Source organism: Delphinapterus leucas, chromosome 1, assembly GCF_059928025.1.
Source record: "Delphinapterus leucas isolate spDelLeu-1000000601 "Yukka" chromosome 1, BTC_Dleu_Yukka2, whole genome shotgun sequence".
NCBI lineage: Eukaryota > Metazoa > Chordata > Mammalia > Artiodactyla > Monodontidae > Delphinapterus > Delphinapterus leucas.
Window position 1 is genome coordinate 93,206,865 of NC_143129.1, and position 22,311 is coordinate 93,229,175.

At 36.6% G+C, this 22,311-nt stretch overlaps 1 protein-coding gene across 1 annotated transcript; it reads right to left on the reverse strand.

Annotated features, from left to right (window-relative positions):
• Positions 1-17,723: 17,723 nt before the first annotated feature.
• On the reverse strand, positions 17,724-20,676 carry LOC111180044 (F-box only protein 28-like). Its single transcript, XM_022584100.3, has 2 exons — positions 20,282-20,676; positions 17,724-20,208 (listed from the first exon to the last, which is right to left on the reverse strand). The coding sequence occupies exons 1-2, from the start codon at positions 20,659-20,661 to the stop codon at positions 19,482-19,484; spliced, it is 1,107 nt and encodes a 368-aa protein (XP_022439808.1). The 5' UTR covers positions 20,662-20,676; the 3' UTR covers positions 17,724-19,481.
• Positions 20,677-22,311: the final 1,635 nt, after the last annotated feature.

Genomic DNA, 22,311 nt, shown 5'->3' on the forward strand with positions numbered 1-22,311 from the left:
AGTTTGTTTTCCATGTCGAAGTGTCTATTTCTCTTTTGTAAATATGTTCATTTGTATCATTTTTTAGATTCCACATATAAGTGATATCATATGATGTTTATCTTTATCTGACTTACTTCACTTAATATTATAATTTCTAGGTCCATGCATGTTGCTGCAAAAGACATTATTTCATTCTTTTTTATGACTAAATTCCATTGTATATATACACCACATATTCTTTATCCATTAATCTGTCAATGGACATTTAGCTTGCTTCCATGTCTTGACTATTGTCAATAGTGCTGCAATGAACACCGGGGTGCATGTAGCTTTTTGAATTAGAGTTTTCTCTGTATATATGCCCAGTAGTGGAATTGTAGGATCATAAGGTAACTCCATTTTCAATCTTTTAAGGAACCTCCATACTGTTCTCCATAGTGGCTGCACCAATTTACGTTCCTGCCAACATTGTAGGAGGGTTCCTTTTTCTCCACACCTTCTGCAGAACTTATTATTTGTAGACATTTTCATGATGGCCATTCTGACTGGTGTGAGGTGATACCTCATTGTAGTTTTGATTTGCCTTTCTCTAATAATTTGCAATATCGAGCATCTTTTCATGTACCTGTTGACCATCTCTATATCTTCTTTGGAGAAATTTCTCTTTAGGGCTTCTCCCCATTTTTTGATTGGGTTTTTTGTTTTTTTGGATTTTAAGCTGTATGAGCTGTTTTTATATTTTGGAAATTAATCCCTTGTTGGTAGCATTCTTTGCTAATATTTTCTCCCAGTTTGTAGGTTGTATTTTCGTTTTGTTTGTGGTTTCCCTTGCTGTGCAAAAGCTTTTAAGTTTAATTAGGTCCCATTTGTTTATTTTCATCTTTATTTCCATTACTCTAGGAGACAGATCCAAAAAACTATTGCTGCAATTTATGTCAAAGAGTGTTCTGCCTATCTTTTCCTCTAGGAGTTTTAGAATATCCAGTCTTACATTTAGGCCTTTAATACATTTTGAGTTTATTTTTGTATATTGTTTTAGAGAATGTTCTAATTTCATTCTTTTACATGTACCTGTCCAGTTTTCCCAGCACAGCTTATTGAAGAGGCTTTCTTTTCTCCATTGTATATTCTTGTCTCCTTTGTCACAGATTAACTGATCATAAGTGCGTGGGTTTATTTCTGGGCTTTCTATCCTGTTCCATTGACGTATGTGTATGTTTTTGTGCCAGAACTATACTGTTTTGATTACTGTAGCTTTGTAGTATAGTCTGAAGTCAGGGAGTATAATTCCTGCACCTCCATTCCTCTTTCTTAAGATTATTTTGGCTGTGTGGGGTCTTTTGTGGTTTCATACAAATTTAAAATGTTTTTGTTATAGTTCTGTGAAAAATGCCATTGGTGATTTGATATTGCTTGGAATCTGTAGATTGCCTTGAGTGGTATGGTCATTTAAACAGCACTGATTCTGGAACTGAGTTTTGTAGGAGTACAATTATTTATTTCCATATTGGTACACAAATGTCACAGCACCATATATTAAGAAATCCATCACTTCTCCAGTGCTCTCTAGTGCCACATCTGTCATATATCAAGTTTTCATATATGCATGAGTGTGTTTCTATATTTTGTCTTCTATTCCATTGGTTGAACTATCTATCCCTATGCCAATATTATCTTCATTACCTTAGCTTAATAATGTGTATATTTCATAGATCAAGTCTCCTACCTTATATCAATAGTTCTTCAAGAGTATCTTGACTATTTCCAGTTCTGTCAACTTCCATTTAAATTTTAGAATCATTGTCAGCTTTTGTCTTACTCATACTCATACATTATTGTGCTTTTGATTGTATTTTTGATTATATTTGATAATATTTAAATTATAAATCAATTTTTGGGGAAATGACATTTTTGTCAGTCTTTTCAATCCATGAGATGGGGTATCCATTTATTTAAACCTACCTTAATTTCTCTCAATAAAGTTTTGTGATTTTCTCCATATAATTCTTCACATCTATTATTAGATTTGTCATTTGATTTACTTAATTAAAAAAGTTTTATGATATCTGATTAAAATTTCATTTTCTACTAGACACTATTGGTATATCAAGATACATTTTTTATATTGATGGTATATCTTATTATTTCTAATAGTTTATAAGTAGATGCTTTAGATTTCCTACATACACAGTCACATATCATATGCAAATAATGGTGGTTTTATTTCTTTGTTTCTCATCCATTTATTTTCTTTGCCTTATTCTCTTGCTCCAGAATCTCTGGTTTAATATGAAATAATTATTTTTTCTCAATATAAAAGAGAAGAAATTCAAAATTTCCCCATGCAGAATAATGTTTGTTTTTGGTTTTTGTTTGTTTGTATTTTGGTTTTTTTGGTAAATACTCTTTTGTAGGTATATCAGTCAGGGGTCTTAAGAGAAATCAATAGGGTGTGTATATGTGTACATATACATATATGTCTATATATATATATATATACAGCTGACCCTTGAAGACATGGGTTTGAACTGCAAGGGCCCACTTATGAGTGGATTTTATCCAATAAATATATATTCACCCTCTATATTTACCAGTCTCACATCCATAGATTCAACCAACCACAGATTGAAATTTCCATCTCTAGTTCTTGAACCTGCAGATGCATAACCTTCAGATACTGAGGGCCAACTATGAGACTTGAATGTCTGGGTATTTTTGTGTACATAGTGGCTCCTGGAACCAATCCCCTGCAGATACAAAGGGAGGACTGAAGAGACAGAGAGGAAGAAGAGGGACAGAGAGAGAGAGAGAGAGAAAGAGATTTCTTTTAAGAAATTGGCTCATGCAACTGAGGAGGTTGGAAAATCCACAGAGTAAGTTGGCAAGTGAGAGACCTAGGGGAGGTTTTCCATTTAAGTCTGAAGGCAGTCGGCTGGCAGAATTCCCTCTTCTTTGAAGGAGGTCAGTTTTCTTAAGACCTTCAACTAATTGAGTGAGGCCCATCCACATTACCTAGGGCATTCTGCTTTACTCAAAATATGCTAATTTAAATCTTAATTTCATGCAAAAACACCTTCACAGAAACATCTAGAATAGTGCTTTACCAAATACCTGGGTGCTGTGACCTAGCAAAGGCCACATAACATCATCCATCAAAATAGGTTACAAAAATTCCCTTCTAATTACTAGTTTATTACAAGGTATTTCATTTTTGTTTTAATACTTAGTGATATAGTTAAATTTTATGAAATGATTTTTCTACATCTATTGAGGGGATAATGTTTTTCTCCTTTACTTGGTCAGCATGGTGAGCTACATTGATTGTATCATTCCTAAAATAAACCTAACATGATAATGATGTTTTATCCAGAAATTTATTCCAAAATTAATTCTGTTAATATTTTAAGATTTTTGCATGTAAATTTATGACTAAGAATGTTTATTAATTTCCTTTCTCATATTGTTCTTTTAGGTTTTGGTATCAAGTTTACCTTGAGGAGTATTCAATCTTTTTCTATACTCTGGTGTTTTTTTGTTTTTTGTTTTTGTTTTTTGGAAGATTAAAATAATTTCTTACTTAAATATTTGGTAAAACTCACCAGTGAAGCCATCTTGGCCTAGATTTTCTTTATGAGAATATTTTTGACTATTGATTCAATTTTATAAACAGTTATTGACTCTTCATGTTTTCTACTTGAAATTGTTTTGATAAATTATTTTCTTAAGACTTTTCCCAGGGAATTCCCTGGTGGTCCAGTGGTTAGGACTTGGCACTTTCACTGCTGTGGGCCTGGGTTCAATCCCTAGTGGGGGAACTAAGATCCCATGAGCCAAGTAGTGCAGCAAAAAAAAAAAAAAAGTGTCTAAGACTTCCCAGTTCAACTAGTGTTTTTAATGTATCATCATAAGTTATTCACAATACTTTTACTTCCTCTTAGTCTCTCTGGAATTTCTAGGGATAGCTCTTCTCATTCTTCATATTTTTCATTTATTCCTTTTTCTTTTTTTTCCCAGTACAATCTTACCAGAAGTTTTTCGTTTATACTAGATTTTTTCTTGTGGGGGGCAGGGGCCCTGCACCATGCAGCATGTGGGATCTTAGTTTCCTGGCCAGGAATGAGCCCATACCTCCTGCAGTGGAAGCACTGAGTCTTAAATACTGAACTGCCAGGGAAGTCCCGATTTATACCAGATTTTTAAAAAGAATATTTCTAGTACTATTGATCCTACCTACTACATATTGTGGCATAACTAATTCTTGCTTATTTTTTATTATTTATTTTGCTTTACTTTCAGGTTATTTTTCCGTTCTGTTTTGACTTCCCGAGGTGAATACCCAGATCTTAAATGTTCAATCTTTTTTATCTTCTAATATATGAATTTAGAAATTAAATCTCAGTGTAACACTGTTTTAACTCCATCTTGTACATTTAATCTATTTTGAAAAATTCTCAACCACTATCCCTTAAGAGTATGTATTTTTTATTTTCAGTTTAAAAGTTTTCTAATTGTCATTGTTTATTTCTCTAATGCATGGCAGTTTAGGAGTCTACTTCTTAATTCCCAAATATATGGAGATTTTCTGGTTATCTTTTGTTATTGATTTCTAGCAAAATTGCATTATGGTAAAAGAATACCCTGTATGATTTTAATCACTTGATATTTTTGAGACTTGATTTATGATCGTTTATATAGTCAAATTTGGTAAATGTTTATTTATGTGGTAGACTAAATAATGCCCCCCTAAATGTTGATGTCTAAATGCCCAGTACCTATAAGTTACCTTAACAATAAAAGGGACTTGGCAGATGTGATAAGAAGCTTGAGGTGGAGAATTTATCCTGGATTATCCCTGTAGGTCCAATGTAATCACAAGAAGGAGGGAGGGGCAGATTTGACTGTAGAGGGAATAAGGCAATGTGACAATGGAAGCAGAGTTTGGAGCGATGTGGCCAGGAGCAAAGGAATGCCATAGGCTCTAGAAGTTAAAAGAGGAACATATTCTCTCCTAGAGTCTCCAGAAGGAATCAGACCTGATGGCATCTTGACTTTAGTCCCTTAAGATCCATTTTAGACATCGGATATCCAGAACTGTAAGAGAATAAATTTATGTTGTTTTAAGCCACTAAATTTGTGAAATAGAAATAGTAAACTAATATTATGTGTGTTTGAAAACAATCTGTATTGTTCAGATTGGTTGGATAGCATTCTATATGGGTCTGTTAGGTCAATTTTATTTATCATGTTTACTAAATCTTTACTGATTTTTTTAATGTTCTATCTACCACTGAAAGAAGTTTTCTAGAAAATTTCCACTATACTTATTTACTTGCCTATTTCTCCCTATGGTTCTGTCAATTTTTGCTTTTATATATTTTAGGACTATGTAATTAGGTACATAAAAATATTTAATTTTTTTTCTGGTGAAATGAAGTGATTCTTTACCTGTAATAATGTTGTTTTCCTTAAAGTACTTTCTGCCTGATGTAAAGACAGTTTTTGTTGTTATTATTGTTAGTTTAATTTTGTTTTTATCCAATTTAATGATTTTTTTAAAAAAATTGGACCTTTAATGATTTTACATTTAGTTTTTCTATTGAAATAGTTGGGCTTATATTTGCCATTTTATTTGGTGCTTTCTGTTAGTTCCACTAGTAGAAAGGTCCTTTCTTGATATTTTTGGATTGAATAAGTATTCTTTTTTAAACATTTTATTTTTTACCTCTACTAGTTTGGTAGCTATTTGTGTTATTTCCGTACTTTCAGTGGTAACACAACCAATGACAACATGCAAACTTAATTTACCAAAGTCTTAATTTAATTGAAGTATTTACTCATCTCCCAGATTATACAGATTTCAGAACACTTTAACTTCATATATATACCTTTCATAATTTAAATGTTATTGTTGTCTGACAATTTGAGTATATCTTTTAAGTAAAATTTTAAAATTCCAATAAACACTAATATTATTGTTTCATATATGTTCACTTACATTTGCCCACTTTCTTTTCTCATTAACTTATGCATCTCAGATCTTCTGTCTAGCACCATTTTGTACTTGCTTTAAGCAAATACATCTTTAGAATTTCTTTTTTTTCACCTTTATTGAGGTATAAATGACAAATAAAATTGTAAGATATTTAAAGTGTACAATGATGATATGATATTAATATACATTCTGAAAGAATTACCCTCATCAAGTTAAGTATCACATCCAGTACCTCACATATTTACTTTTTCCTCTTTTAGTGAGAACATTTAAGGTCTACTTTCTTAGCAGTTTTCAATTATACAATACAGTTTAATCAACTATAGATAGCATGTTACACATTAGATCCTCAGAACTTATTGATCTTATAACTGAAAGTTGGTATTCTTTTACCAACCTCTCCCTAATTCCCCAGCCTCCCAGACCCTGGCAACCACTTTTATATTGTGTTTCAATGAGTTTGACATTTAAAAAGGAAGATTTCACATATAAGTGATATCATACAGTATTAATCTTTTTCTTTCTGTCTTATTACGCTTAACATAATGCCTTCCAGGTTAATCCATCTTGTTGTAAATGACAGGATTCCCTTCTTTTGAGACCAGTAATATTCCAGTCTGTGTGTGTGTATCACATTTTCTTCATCTATTCATTCATAATGAACACTTAGTACCTAGGTTATTTATATGCTTTTGCTATTGTAAATAATGCTGCAAAGAACATGAGAGTACAGATACTTTTCCAAGAGAGTGGTTTTGTTCCGTTTGCACATAGACTCAGAAGAGATATTGCTGAGTCATATGATAGCTCTATTTTTAATTTATTGAAGAACCTCCATACTGTTTTCCACCATGACTCTACCAGTCTACATTCTCACCAACAGTGCACAAAGGTTCCCTTTTCTCTACATCTTCATCAATATTTTTGTCTCTTGTCTCTTGATAATAGACATCCTAACAGACTTGCGGTGATAGATCATTGTGGGTTTTTTCTGTTTTGTTCTTTTTTTGTTTTTTAAACAGCTTTATTGGAGTATAATTGCTTTACAATGGTGTGTTAGTTTCTGCTTTATAACAAAGTGAATCAGCTTTACATATACATATATCCCCATATCTCCTCCCTCTGCATCTCTCTACCACCTTCCATATCCCACCCCTCTAGGTGGTCACAAAGGACCTACCTGATCTCCCTGTGCTAAGTGGCTGCTTCCCATTAGCTATCTACTTTACATTTGCTAGTGTATGTATGTCCATGCAACTCTCTCACTTCGTCCCAGTGAATCAGCCATATGCGTACTTATGTCACCATATCCGCTCCCTCTTGAGCCTCCCTACCATCCTCCCTATCTCACCCCTCTAGGTCATGGCAAAGCACCAAGTTGATCTCCCTGTTATATGCTGCTGCTTCCCACTAGCTAACTATTTTACATTCGGTAGTGTATATATGTCGATGCTACTCTCACTTCGCCTCAGCTTCCGACTCCCACCCCATGTCTTCAAGTCCATTCTCTATGTCTACATCTTTATTCCTGCCCTGCAACTAGGTTCATCAGTACCATTTTTTTAAACTCCATATATATGTGTTAACATATAATATTTGTTTTTCTCTTTCTGACTTACTTCACTCTGTACGAGAGTCTCTAGGTCCATCCATCTCACTACAAATAACTCAATTACATTTCTTTTTATGGCTGAATAATATTCCATTGTATATATGTGCCACATCTTCTTTATCCACCCATTTGTCTATGGACACTTAGGTTGCTTCCGTGTACTGGCTATTGTAAACAAAGCTGCAATGAACATTGTGGTACATGACTCTTTTTGAATTAGGTTTTCTCAGGGTACACACCCAGTAGTGGGATTGCTGGGACGTATGGTAGTTCTATTTTTAATTTTTTAAGGAACCTCCATACTGTTCTCCATAGTGCCTTTATCAATTTACATTCCCACCTACAGTGCAAGAGGGTTCCCTTTACTCCACACCCTCTCCAGCATTGATTGTAGATTTTTGATGATGACCATTCTGTCTGGTCTGAGGTGATAGCTCATTGTAGTTTTGATTTGCGTTTCTCTAATGATTAGTGGTGTTGAGCATTCTTTCATGTGTTTATTGGCTATCTGTATATCATCTATGGAGAAATGTCTGTTTAGGTTTTCTGCCCATTTTTGGATTGGGTTGTTTGTTTGTTTGTTTGTTTGTTTTTTGATATTGACCTGCGTGAGCTGCTTGTAAATTTTGGAGATTAATCCTTTGTCAGTTGCTTCATGAGCAAATATTTTCTCCCATTTTGAGGATTGTTTTTTCATCTTGTTCATGGTTTCCTTTGCTGTGCAAAAGCTTTTAAGTTTCATTAGGTCCCATTTGTTTATTTTTGTTTTCATTTCCATTACTCTAGGAAGTGGGTCAAAAAGGATCTTTCTGTAATTTATGTCATAGAGTGTTCTGCCTATGTTTTCCTCTAAAAGTTTGATAGTGTCTGGCCTTACATTTACGTCTTTAATCCATTTTAAGTTTATTTTTGTGTATGGTGTTAGGGACTGTTCTATTTTATTCATGTAGCTGTCCAGTTTTCCCAGCACCACTTATTGAAGAGGCTGTCTTTTCTCCATTGTATATTCTAGTCTCCTTTATCAAAAATAAGGTGAGCATATGTGCATGGGTTTATCTCTGGGCTTTCTATCCTGTTCCATTGATCTATATTTCTGTTTTTGTGCCAGTACCATACTGTCGTGATTACTGTAGCTTTGTAGTATAGTCTGAAGTCAGGAGCCTGATTCCTCCAGCTCCGTTTTTCTTTCTCAAGTTTCCTTTGGCTGTTCAGGGTCTTTTGTGTTTCCATACAAATTATGAAATTTTTTGTTCTACTTCTGTGAAAAATGCCATTGGTAGTTTGATAGGGATTGCATTGAATCTGTAGACTGCTTTGGGTAGTATAGTCAATTTCACAATGTTGATTCTTCCAATCCAGGAACATGGTATATCTCTCCATCTCTTTGTATCATCTTTAATTTCTTTCATCAGTGTCTTATAGATTTCTGCATACAGATCTTTTGTCTCCTTAGGTAGGTTTATTCCTAGGTATTTTATTCTTTTTGTTGCAGTGGTAAATGGGAAGGTTTCCTTAATTTCTCTTTAAGATTTTTCATCATTAGTGTATAGGAGTGCAAGAGATTTCTGTGCATTAATCTTGTATCCTGCTACTTTACCAAATTCATTGATTAGCTCTAATAGTTTTCTGGTAGCATCTTTAGAATTCTTTATGTAGAGTATCATGTCATTTGCAAACAGTGACAGCTTTACTTCATCTTTTCTGATTTTGATTCCTTTTATTTCTTTTTCTTCTCTGATTTCTTTGGCTAAAACTTCCAAAACACTGTTGAATAATAGTGGTGAGAGTGGACAACCTTGTCTTCATCCTGATCTTAGTGGAAATGGTTTCAGCTTTTCACCATTGGGAATGATGTTGGCTGTGGGTTTGTCATATACCTATTGAGATTATCATACGGTTTTTATCCTTCAGTTTGTTAATATGGTGTATCACATTGATTGACTTGCATATAGTGAAGAATCCTTGCATTCCTGGGATAAAACGCACTTGATCATGGAGTATGATCCTTTTAATGTACTGTTGGATTCTGTTTGCTAGTATTTTCTTGAGGATTTTTGCATCTATGTTCATCAGTGTTATTGGCCTGTAGTTTTCTTTCTTTGTGACATCTTTGACTGGTTATGGTATCAGGGTGATGGTGGCCTTGTAGAATGAGTTTGGGAGTGTTCCTGCCTCTGCTATATTTTGGAAGAGTTTGAGAAGAATAGGTGTTAGCTCTTCCCTAATTTTTTGATAGAATTTGGCTGTTGAAGCCATCTAGTCCTGGACTTTTGTTTGTTGGAAGATTTTTTTTTTTTTTGCGGTACGTGGGCCTCTCACCGTTGTGACCTCTCCCTTTGCGGAGCACAGGCTCCGGACTCACAGGCTCAGCGGCCATGGCTCACGGGCCCAGCTGCTCCGTGGCATGTGGAATCTTCCTGGACCAGGGCACGAACCCGTGTCCCCTGCATCGGCAGGCAGACTCTCAACCACTGCGCCACCAGGGAAACCCTGTTGGAAGATTTTTAATCACAGTTTCAATTTCAGTGCTTGTGATTGGTCTGTTTACATTTTCTATTTCTTCCTGCTTCAGTCTCAGAAGGTTGTGCTTTTCTAAGAATTTGTCCATTTCCTCCAGGTTGTCCATTTTATTGGCATGTACCTGCTTGTAGTAATCCCTCATGATCCTTTGTATTTCTGCAGTTTCAGTTGTTACTTCTCCCTTTTCATTTCTAAATCTATTGATTTGAGTCTTCTTCCTTTTTTTTTTTTTGATGAGTCTGGCTAATGGTTTATCAATTTTGTTTATCTTCTAAAAGAACCAGCTTTTAGTTTTATTGATCTTTACTATTGTTTCCTTCATTTCTTTTTCACTTATTTCTGATCTGATCTTTATGATTTCTTTCCTTCTGCTAACTTTGGGGGTATTGTTGTTCTTCTTTTTCTATTTGCTTTAGGTGTAAGGTTAGGTTGTTTATTTGAGATATTTCTTCTTTCTTGAGGTAGGATTGTATTGCTATAAACTTCCCTCTAGAACTGCTTTTGCTGCCTCCCATAAGTTGGGTCATTGTGTTTTCATTGTCATTTGTTTCTAGGTATTTGTTTCTAGGATGTACTCTTTGATTTCTTCAGTGATCTCTTGGTTATTAAGTAGTGTATTGTTTAGCCTCCATGTATTTGTAATTTTTACAGATTTTTCCCTGTGATTGATATCTAATCTCATAGTGTTATGGTCAGGAGAGGTACTTGATACTATTTCAATTTTCTTAAATTTACCAAGGCTTGATTTGTGACCTAAGATATGTTCTATTCTGGAGAGTGTTCCATGAGCACTTGAGAAGAAAGTGTATTCTGTTGTTTTGGGATGGAATGGCCTATAAATATCAATTAAGTCTATTTTGTTTAATGTATCATTTAAAGCTAGTGTTTCCTTATTTATTTTCATTTTGGATGATCTGTCCATGGGTGAAATTGGGGTGTTAGGGTCCCCTACTATGATTGTGTTACTTTCAATTTCCCCTTTTATGGCTGTTAGTATTTGCTTTATGTATTGAGGTGCTCCTATGTTGGGTGCATAAATATTTACAATTGTTATATCTTCTTCTTGGATTGATCACTTGATCATTAGGTAGTATCCTTCTTTGTCTCTTATAATAGTCTTTATTTTAAAGTCTATTTTGTCTGATATGAGAATTATTACTCCAGATTTCTTTTGATTTCCGTTTGCATGGAATATCTTTTTCCATCCGCTCACTTTCAGTTCTGTATGTGTCCCTAGGTCTGAAGTGGGTCTCTTGTAGACAGCATATATCTGGGTCTTATATTTGTATCCATTCAGCCAGTCTATGTCTTTTGGTTAGAGCATTTAATCCACTTACATTTAAGGTAGTTATTGATATGTATGTTCCTATTACCGTTTCCTTAATTGTTTTGGGTTTGTTATTGTAGGTCTTTTCCTTCTTTTGTGTTTCCTGCCAGAGAAGTTCCTTTAGCATTTGTTGTAAAGCTGGTTTTCTGATGCTGAATTCTCTTTGCTTTTGTTTCTCTATAAAGATTTTAATTTCTCCATCAAATCTGAATGAGGTCCTTACTGGGTAGAGTAATCTTAGTTGTAGGTTTTTCCCTTTCAACACTTTAAATATGTCCTGCAACTCCCTCCTGGTTTGCAGAGCTTCTGCTGAAGGATCAGTTTTTAGCCTTATGGGAATTCCCTTGTTCGTTATTTGTTGGTTTTCCCTTGCTACTTTTAATATTTTTTCTTTGTATTTAATTTTTGATAGTTTGATTAATATGTGTCTTCAGGTTTTGTCCTTGGATTTATCCTGTATGGGACTCTCTTTGTTTCCTGGAATTTATTATCTATTTCCTTTCCCATATTAGGGAAGTTTTCAACTATAATCTCTTCAAATATTTTCTCAGTCCCTTTCTTTTTCTCTTCTTCTTCTGGGACCCATATAATTCGGATCTTGGTGCATTTAATCTTGTCCCAGAAGTCTCTGAGACTGCCCTCAAGTCTTTTTATTCTTTTTTCTTTATTCTGCTCTGCAGTAGTTATTTCCACTATTTTATCTTCCAGGTCACTTATCCATCCTTCTGCCTCAGTTGTTCTGCTATTGATTCCTTCTAGAGAAGTTTTAATTAATTTCATTTATTGTGTTGTTCATCGTTGTTTGTTTGCTCTTTAGTTCTTCTAAGTTCTTGTTAAATGTTTCTTGTATTTTCTCCATTCTATTTCCAATATTTTGGATCATCTTTACTATCAATACTCTGAATTCTTTTTCAGGTAGACTTCCTATTGTCTCTTCATTTGTTTCCTCTGGTGGGTTTTTACCTTGCTCCTTCATCTGCTGTGTATTTCTCTGTCTTCTCATTTTGCTTCACTTACTGTGTTTGGGTTCTCCTTTTTGCAGTCTGCAGGCTTGTAGTTCCTGTTGTTTTTGGTGTGTGCCCCCAGTGGCTAAGGTTGGTTCAATGGCTTTTGTAGGTTTCCTGGTGGAGGAGACTAGTGCCTGTGCTCTGGAGGATGAGACTGGATCTTGTCTTTCTTGTGGGCAGGACCACGTCTGGTGGTGTGTTTGGGGATGTCTGTGTACTTATTATGATTTTAGGCAGCCTCTCTGCTAATGGTTGGGGTTGTGTTCCTCTCTTGCTAGTTGTTTGGCATGGGGTGTCCAGCACTGTGGCTTACTGGTTGTTGAGTGGAGCTGGTCCTTAGTGTTGAGATGGAAATCTCTGGGATATCTTTTGCTCTTTTATTTGTTGTTGTTGTTTGTTTGTTTTTGTTTTTGTTTTTTTGTGGTACATGGGCCTCTCACTGTTGTGGCCTCTCCCGTTGCGGAGCACAGGCTCCGGATGTGCAGGCTCAGCGGCCATGGGTCACAGGCCTAGCTGCTCTGCGGCATGTGGGATCCTCCCGGGCTGGGGCACGATCCCGTGTCCCCTGCATTGGCAGGCGGACTCTCAACCACTGCACCACCAGGGAAACCCAGCTTTTGCTGTTTGATATTACATGGAGCCGTGAGTTCTCTGGTGGACAATGTCCTGAACTCAGCTCTCCAACCTCAAAGGCACAGGCCTGACAGCCGGCTGGAGTACCAAGTCCCTGTTAGCCACAAGGCTCAGAAGAAAAGGGCGAAAAAAAGAAAGCAAGAACTAAATAAAATAAAATAATGTTATTAAAATAAAATTTAAAAATAATTATTAAAAATAAAAAAATTAAAAAGTAATAAAAAAGAGAAAAAAAAAAGGAAAGAAGAGAGCAATGAAACCAAAAAACAAATCCACCAATGACAACAAGCGCTAAAAATGATACTATTAAAACAAAAACAAACGGACAGACAGAACCCTAGGACAAATGGTAAAAGCAAAGCTTTACAGACAAAATCACACAAAGAAATATACACATACATACTCACAAAATGAGAAGAAGGAAAAAATATATATATTGTGGCTCCCAAAGTCCACCACCTCAATTTTTGGATGATTCATTGTTTATTCAGGTATTTCAGTGAAGCAGGGTACATCAAGTTGATGGTGGAGACTTAATCTGGTGCTCCTCAAGCTGCTGGGAGAGATCTCCCTTTCTCTTCTTTGTTTGCTCAGTTCCTGGGGTTCAGCTTTGGATTTGGCCTGCCTCTGCATGTAGGTCACCTGAGGGTGTCTCTTCTTCGCTCAGACAGAACAGGATTAAAGTAGAAGCTGATTAGGGGGCTCTGGCTCACTCAGGCAGTGGAGGGGAAGGGATACGGAATGTGGGGCAAGCCTGCAGAGGCAGAGGCTGGTGTGATGTTGCAACAGTCTGAGGCACCATGTGTTCTCCCGGGGAAGTTGTCCCTACATCATGGGACCCTGGCAGTGGCGGGCTGCACAGGCTTCTGCGAGGGGAGGTGTGGATAGTGACCTGTGCTTGCACACAGGCTTCTTGGTGGCTGCAGCAGCAGCCTTAGTGTTTCATACCCATCTCTGGTGTCCACACTGATAGCCGCAGCTCGTGCCTGTCTCTGGAGCTCATTTAGGCAGTGCCCTGAATCCCCTCTCTTCTTGCACCCCGAAACAATAGTCTCTTACCTCTTAGGCAGGTCCAGACCTTTTCCTGGACTCCCTCCCGGCTAGCTGTGGTACACTTGCCCCCTTCAGGCTGTGTTCACGCAGCCAACCCCAGTCCTCTTCCTGGGACCCGACCTCAGAAGCCCGAGCCTCAGCTCCCAGCCCCCACCTGCCCCAGCGGGTGAGCAGACAAGCCTCTCAGGATAGTGAGTGCTGGTCGGCACTGATCCTCCGTGCAGGAATCTCTCCACTTTGCCCTGTGTACCACTGTTGCTGCACTCTCTTCTGTGGCTCTGAAGCTTCCCCCTCACCACCACCGCCCCCCGACCCCCCAACCCCACCCTAGTCTCCACTAGTGAAGAGGCTTCCTCATGTGTGGAAACTTTTCCTCCTTCACAGCTCCCTCACTGTGGGGCAGGTCCTGTCCCTATTCTTTTTTCTCCTGTCCCTATTCTTTTTTCCTTTTTTATTTTGCCCTACCCAGGTATGTGGGGAGTTTCTTTTCTTTTGGGAAGTCTGCGGTCTTCTGCCAGTGTTCAGTAGATGTTCTGCAGAAGTTGTTCCACATGTAGATGTATTTCTGAGGTATTGTGGGGAGGAAGGTGATCTCCACGTCTCACTCCTCTGGCATCTTGAAGGTCTCTCTCGATCATTGTGGTTTTGATTAGAATTTCCCTGATGATCACTGATGTTAAACACTTTTTTCATGTACCTGTTGTATTTGTATTTCTTCTTGGGAAAAAATGTCTGTTCAGGTCCTTTGCCCCCTCTTTATTTTTTTTTCTGAGTTTTATGAGTTCCTTGCATATTTTGGAGATGAGCTTATTTTCTGATATGTGGTTTACAAATATTTTCTCCCATTCCATAGGTTGCCTTTCTCTTTTTTGATGGTTTCCCTTGCTGAGAAGAAGCTTTTTAGTTTGATGTAGTACTACTTGTTTATTTTTGCTTTTGTTTGTTCTTTTTGTGTCAAATCCAAAAAGAATAATTATCAAAGCCAATGTCAAGGAGCTTACAGTCTCTTTTCATCTAAGAGTTTTATGGTTTCAGATCTTATGTTCAAATCTTTAATCCATTTTTAGTTCAATTTTTGTATGGTGTAAGCCAGGGGTCAAGTTCTTCTCTTTTTCATGTAGCTAACCAGTTTTCTCCACACAATTTATTGAAGAGACTGTTGTTTCTCCTTTGTATATTTTTGGCTCCATTGTTGTACGTTAATTGACCACATATCCACAGGTTTATTTCTGGGCTCTCTATTCTGGTCCATTGGTCTACATGTATTTTTTATGCCAAAATTATTCTGTTGTGATGAACGTGCTTTGTAAAATAGGTTTTTTAAAAAATATTTATTTATTTTTATTTTGGCTGCACTTGGTTTTAGTTGTGACGTGTGGGATATTTGTTGCGGCATGTGGACCCCTTAGTTGCAGCATGCAAACTCTTATCTGCATGTGGGATCTAGTTCCCCAACCAGGGATTGAACCAGGGCCTGCTGCATTGGGAGTGTGGAGTCTTACCCACTGGAACACCAGGGAAGTCCCTGTAAAATAGTTTGAAATCAGGAAATGTGATGCCTCCAGCTTTGTTCTTCTTTCTCAAGATTGCTTTGGCTATTTGGGGTATTTTGTGGTTCCATATAAATTTTAGGGTTGTTTTTCCTATTTATGAGAAAAATGTCGTTGGAATTTATAGGAACTATGTTGAATCTGTAGATTTCTTTGGGCAATATGGACGTTTTCTTTTCTTTTTTTTTTTTTTGGCTACGTTGGGTCTTTGTTTCTGTGCGTGGGCTTTCTCTAGTTGCGGTGAGTGGGGGCTACTCTTCGTTGTGGTGTGTGGGCTTCTCATTGTGGTGGCTTCTCTTGTTGTTAAGCACAGACTCTAAGGTGTGCAGGCTTCAGTAGTTGTGGCACATGGGCTCAGCAGTTGTGGCACATGGGCTCTAGAGAGCAGACTCAGTAGTTGTTGTGCATGGACTTAGTTGTTCCACAGCATGTGAGATCTTCCAGACGAGGGCTCGAACCCCTGTCCCCTTCATTGGCAGGTGGATTCTTAACCACTGCACCACCAGGGAAGTCCCCAGTGTGGACATTAAATGATATTCTTCCAATCCATGTACAAGAACATCTTTCCATTACTTTGGGTTTTCTTCAGTTTCTTTTAGTTTTCAGTATATAGAACTTAGAACTCCTTGGTTAAATATATTTCTAAGTATTTTATTCTTTCTGATGCTATGGTAAATAGGATTGTTCTCAGTTTCTCTTTCTGATAGTTCAATGTTGGTGTATAGAAACAATTTACATTTTTATATTAACTTTTATCCCGCAACTTTACTGAACTCGTTTGTTAGTTCTAACAGTGTTTTTGGTGGGGTTTTCAGAGTTTTCTATACATAATATTATGTCATCGGCAGATAGAAATAATTTTATGTGTTCCTTTCTTATTTGGATGTTTTTTATTTCTTTTTATTGCCTGATTGCTCTGGCTAGGAATTTCACTACTATGTTGAGTAAAAGTAGCAAGAGTGGGCATCCTCATCTTGTTCCTGATCTTAGAGGAAATGAATTCAACATTTTACTGTTGAGTATGATGTTAGCTGTGGGCTTGTAATTTATGGACTTTATTACTTTGTGATACATTCCCCTATAGTCAATTCATTAAGAGTTTTATCATGAAATGTTGTTAAATTTTGTCAAATGATCTTTATGCATCTGTTAAGATGATCATATAATTTTTATTTTTCAGTTTGTTAATGTGGTATATCACATTGATTTATTTGCAGATGTTAAATCATCCTTGTTTCCCTGGAGTAAATCCCACTTGGTTATGGTGTATGATCTTTTTAATGTAGTGTTGAATTTGATTTGCTAATATTTTGTTGAGGATATTTACATCGATGTTTGTCAGGGATTTTGGACTATAATTCTCTTTTCTTGTAGTGTCCTTGCCTAGCTTAGGTATCAGGGTAATGATGACCTCATAAAATGAGTTTGGAAGTGCCCCCCCTCTTTTATTTTTTAGAAAAGTTTGAGAAGGATGTATAGTAGTTCTTCAAATGTTTGGTAGAGTTTATCAGTGAAGTCTTCTGATTATAAACTTTTCTTTCTTGGGAGGTTTTTGATTACTGACTCAAGCTCTTTACTAGTAATTGGACTGCTCGTATTCTTCATGATTCAATCTTGGAAGGTTTTATGTTTCTAGGAATTTATTGCTTTCTTCTAGATTGTTCAATAAACAAGCATATACTTGTTTTTATGATTCTTTGTATTTCTGTGACATCAGTTGTAATGACTCTTCTTCCATTTCCAATTTTATTTATTTGAATCCTTTCTCTTTTTTTCTTGGTAAATATAACTAAAGGTTTGTATATTTTCTTTTTCTTTTAAAAAAACAGCTCTTAGTTTCATTGATTTTTTTTTCTATTTTCTTTTTAGTCTCTATTTATTTCCACTCTGATCTTTATTATTTCCTTCCTTCTACTAACTTGGGGTTTAGTTTCTTCTTATTATTCTAGTTCCTTGAGGTTTACAGTTAGTTTATGTCAGATCATCCTTTTTTCTTTTTTTTTTTGGAAATTGTTTATTTTAAAATTACTTCCCAACAAACCATGAAAACACTTGGATGTTATTTTATGGTTTTTCATTGAAAACATACTACATTGTAAATGGAGTTTCAAAGTTAGACAAAGAATTGATCAAAATCTAAGGACAATATTATGTAAGGACAATGTTAAAAATTGATAAGAAAACGTTTCATTTGGTGAGGTTAATCTCAAGGATGCATAACCAAGTCATGTTGGACAGATAAAAAAAGGTAGTGACCTTGTGCTTTTATTCAACTAAGGTACTTACCAAAACCTTAGGTTTTATACAGGCGTTAAACTCCCACCTGGAAAGGGATAGTATTCTATACTACACCTAAGTTTACCTTAAATAACTGAAGCCCAAGGCAACAGTTGTTTAAAAGAACTTAACAGGCAAATAATGACTACATAATTTAGTACATTAAAATAAAACTAGGACAGTAATAGTTGACTGTTTCAAAAATAAACAAGTGGGGAAAATAACCACTGTACACAATTTGGAGGTTGTTAAAGTGACCACTTAGAAGGTTGAACAGTGCAAGACATGCTTTTCCAGTTACAAGCTCAAAACAGGAGTGCAAACGAAATTAAAGCTTTTGTTTAAAGTTGCAGGATAAGGAAAGCTTGAAATTAATATTAAAAAGCTTCCCTCAGGTCATTCCCCAGAAATGAAACAATCAAAATGCTTTTTCATAGTATAATTTTCTTCAGCGAACTTTCTTTCAGTGGCAAAACTGCATCCAACAGGTTGGGTTTCCTACTCACACCACTGGTCATGACCACATTTGATCAATGAGCACACACAGCGATGAGTAAGGAAGAGTACTAGTTGCCAGAAGTCTGACATCAATGTAAAGAATTTGGGGTTCTGCCTCAGCCAGTGTACCTGAACCCTGCAGAGAACAGATAAAGCAATGGGCTCTAATACTCTCTTATTCTTGTAAAACTGGAGGACAAATGGACATACAAATACCACCCCGCCCCCAGAGGCAAGCTGTTGTGGTGGAAGATGTTAAGCGCTTAAATGAACTAAGACGCTGCTCTAAAAAGTGGAGAAGTGTAGAGGTTCAAGATCAATACCAGTGCAAGAGCTTTGTAAGTGAGTTGACTAGGCAATGCATGCATCCATCCATGCAAATGTAGGACATGGCCCCAAAAGTGAACCAAAAACATGTATATAACAACTGGGTAAGTCCCTTGCCAGTAGTTTATAAAAATATATAGTCAATACTGTAGAGGCCCCTTCTACAGCCAATACTATGGAAGTCCGTTTTAGTTACCCATTACTTCAATACCAAAAAGCATTTACTACTTTTCAGACATTCCAGACAAAGGTCACTTATAACAAAAAGTCAATTTTTTTTTTAAAAACAAGATACTGTCCATTTAAAAAGTAGGTCTTTTCTTTCAAGTGCACAGGACATTTTATGTATTAAACTTAACTTCTAGTCTGTCAAGACTGGTTTAAGATCCTTATGTAATGTGCATATATGCAGAAACAGATAAACTTGCTTTAAACATTATCTGCACAGAAATAAAGTTAACTTCTCAAAACATGATAGGATAGGTCTGGTTAGTACAAATCTATTGCAAAATAAAAGGATTCTGCGCATCAGTTCAACGAGGAGAAGCGGGAAAAGACTGTCCCAACCATGAGAGTTCAAGTTTACGCTGTGTTCTGAAAGCCTAGAGCTAAGGGACACCATGTTGCTCACAGTGTCCTGATATGCAGATCTGCTCAAGCTACGAAGTCAGGGCTTTCTCTGGAGCTAGAAGCACATTCTGGTTTACTTTCTATTCCGGAGACGTTTAGATTTCCTAAGAGAGTCTATGGCTTCTGCGGCCTTTTTGCGTTTCCGAGGAGACTCTTCATTCTGCCCAGACCCTGAGGAGTCTCCTACTGCACTTTCCATTACTTCTCGCAGTTTGTGTTCCAGCTCTGCCAACCGTGCGTTCTGTTCACCTATGATCTGGGTCTGCTCTAGCAGTTTCTGGTCCTGGTCTTGAAGCTGTTTCTGCTGTTCTTGCACTTTGGTGCGAAGCTCAGAAATTTCACGCCTGAGAACAGTCACCCCAGCACCATTTGTCTTAACCTGCTGCTGGAGTTTGGTAACCTCTTGTCTTGAAGGGTTTTGCTTAGAGAAGAGTTGCATTGTTGTCAGGGCTGCAGAAGGTCCTGGAACTGGAGGAGAGCCCATGAGTCTTCCAGATACATCTGATCCTGGTAATTTCCTCTTTAGAATTGGAACAATCTTTTCATCAAAGTATTCCATTGCCATGGAGGAAATATCCCTTAACTCTTGAAGTACTTCATGAGCTCGCTGAGGGGCTCTGGTAGAATTGACATATCTCAACACACGATAAATCTCATCAATCACCTTTCCTGGGATGAAGCAACAGAGATTGGAGTCCACATACTTCATGAAAGTCATATTTAAGAGAGACAGCCTTGTTTCAACAGCAGCGAGGATGTCTGCATGACGAGCTAATGAATGGTTTCTCCTTTCTGACTCTCTCCAAATGTAAAATGGATGGCTAGTGGGAAGCTGCTGCATAGCACAGGGAGATCAGCTCGGTGCTTTGTGACAACCTTGGGAGTTGTGCTTTAACTTGTTTCTGACATAGATTATGGTACCTCTCCACTTTTAGAAATCCCTGATTCAACATTCTCTGGCAGACCAAGTCCATTCTTTTACAAACCAGGCGGAGCTGGCTAATTTCGTCGTAGGACATAAAGCTGAGGATGTTTTCGATGGCTACGATGGGCAGCGCCACGAGCGTGTTGTTTTGAGGCAGCTGGTCCGGAGCCAGCGCCGGGGCCGTGGGAGCCTGGGACCCCGGCTGCGGGGCCTGGGGCGGGGGAGGTGGGGGCAGTCGCTGGGTAGAGCCGATGGCCGAAGGGGAGCCACCGTCGCCGTGGCCACCGACTCCTTCCTCAGCCATCCGCTCCTCCGACGCCGCCGCCATCTTGGGGGTTTTCCCTTTTTTCTTAATGTAGGCATTTATCGCTCTAAACTTTCCCCTTAGAACTGCTTTTGCTCCATCCCATGGTTTTGGTATGTTGTGTTTCCATTTTTATTTGTTTCAAGTTTTTTGTTTTTATTTTAATTTCGATTTCTTCTTTGACCCTTGGTTGTTCAGGAACATGTTTATTCTCCACATGTTTGTGAATTTTCTAGTTTTCTTTTTGTATTTGATTTCTAATTTCATACCATTGTGGTAGGAACAGATGCTGGATATAATATCAATATTCTTAAATTTATTAAGACTTTTGTGGCCTAAATTATGATCTGTCTTGGAGAATGCTTCATGTGAGCTTGAGAAAAATGTGTATTGTACTACTGTTGGATGGAATGTTAAGTGTCTGATATGACCATCTGATCTAATGTGTAGTGAAAATTGAATATTTCTGTATGGATTTTCTGTCAGGATGATCTATCCATTATTGAATTGTGGTATTTAAGTTCTCTACTATTATTGTATTGCTGTCAATTTCTCTCTTCAGATCTGTTAATATTTTCTTTATATATTTATGTGCTTCTATATTTGGTTCAGAAATATTTACTACTTTTATATACACTTTGGTGAATTGATCCCTTTTTCATTATAGAAAAACCTTCTGTGTCTCTTGTAACAGTCATTAGCTTAAAGTGTATTTTGTCTGATATAAGTATAGCTACCCCTGATTTCTTTTGATTTCTATTTGCATTGAATATCTTTGTTCCATCCCTTCACTTTCAGTTATGTGTGTCCTTAAAGCTGAGGTACATCTCTGGTACACAGCATATAGTTTGGTCTTGGTTTTTGTTTTCTGAGTTTTTTGAATCCATGTAGTCACTCTGTGTGTTTTGATTGGAAAATTTAGTCCATTTACATTTAAAGTAATTATTGATAGACGTGGACTTACTATTGCCATTTTTTTGTAGTGATATTGTTTGATTCCTTTCTCTTTATCTTTATCCTTATCTTTCTCTTTATCTTTATCTTTCTCTTTATCTTCTGTGTATCTACTATAAGTTTTAACTTTGTGGTTATTTTGAGACATATAAAATATATTTATAGCAGTCTCTTTTAAGCTGATCACTTGTCTTTGAATGCATACAAATGCTCTACATTTTTACACTCCCTCTCTCCACATTTGGTTTTGATATCACTAATTTATATCTTTTTACAATGTGTATCCATTAACAAATTGATGTAATTATAGCTGTTTTTTAATACTGTTGTTTTATACTTTCATATATTTTTCTGTTATTAATTAGAGCCCTTTTGTTTCAACTTGGAGATGTTCTTTAACATTTCTTGTTAGGTTATTCTATTGGTAATTAATTTCATAAGCTTTTGCTTGTCTGGAAAACTCTTTATCCTTCCTTCAGTTCTAAAGGCACACCTTGCCAGGTAGTGTATTCTTGGTTGGCAGATTTTTGTTCAACACTTTGAATACATCTTCCTGTCTGCAAAGTTTCTGCTTAAATATCTGCTGAAAGTTTATGGGAGTTCCCTTGTAAATTATAAGTTGCTTTCCTCTGGCTATTTAAGATTTTCTCCTTGTTTTTAACTTTTGGCAAGTTAATTATAATGTGTCTTGGTATGGTTCTTTGGGTTTATTTATTTGGG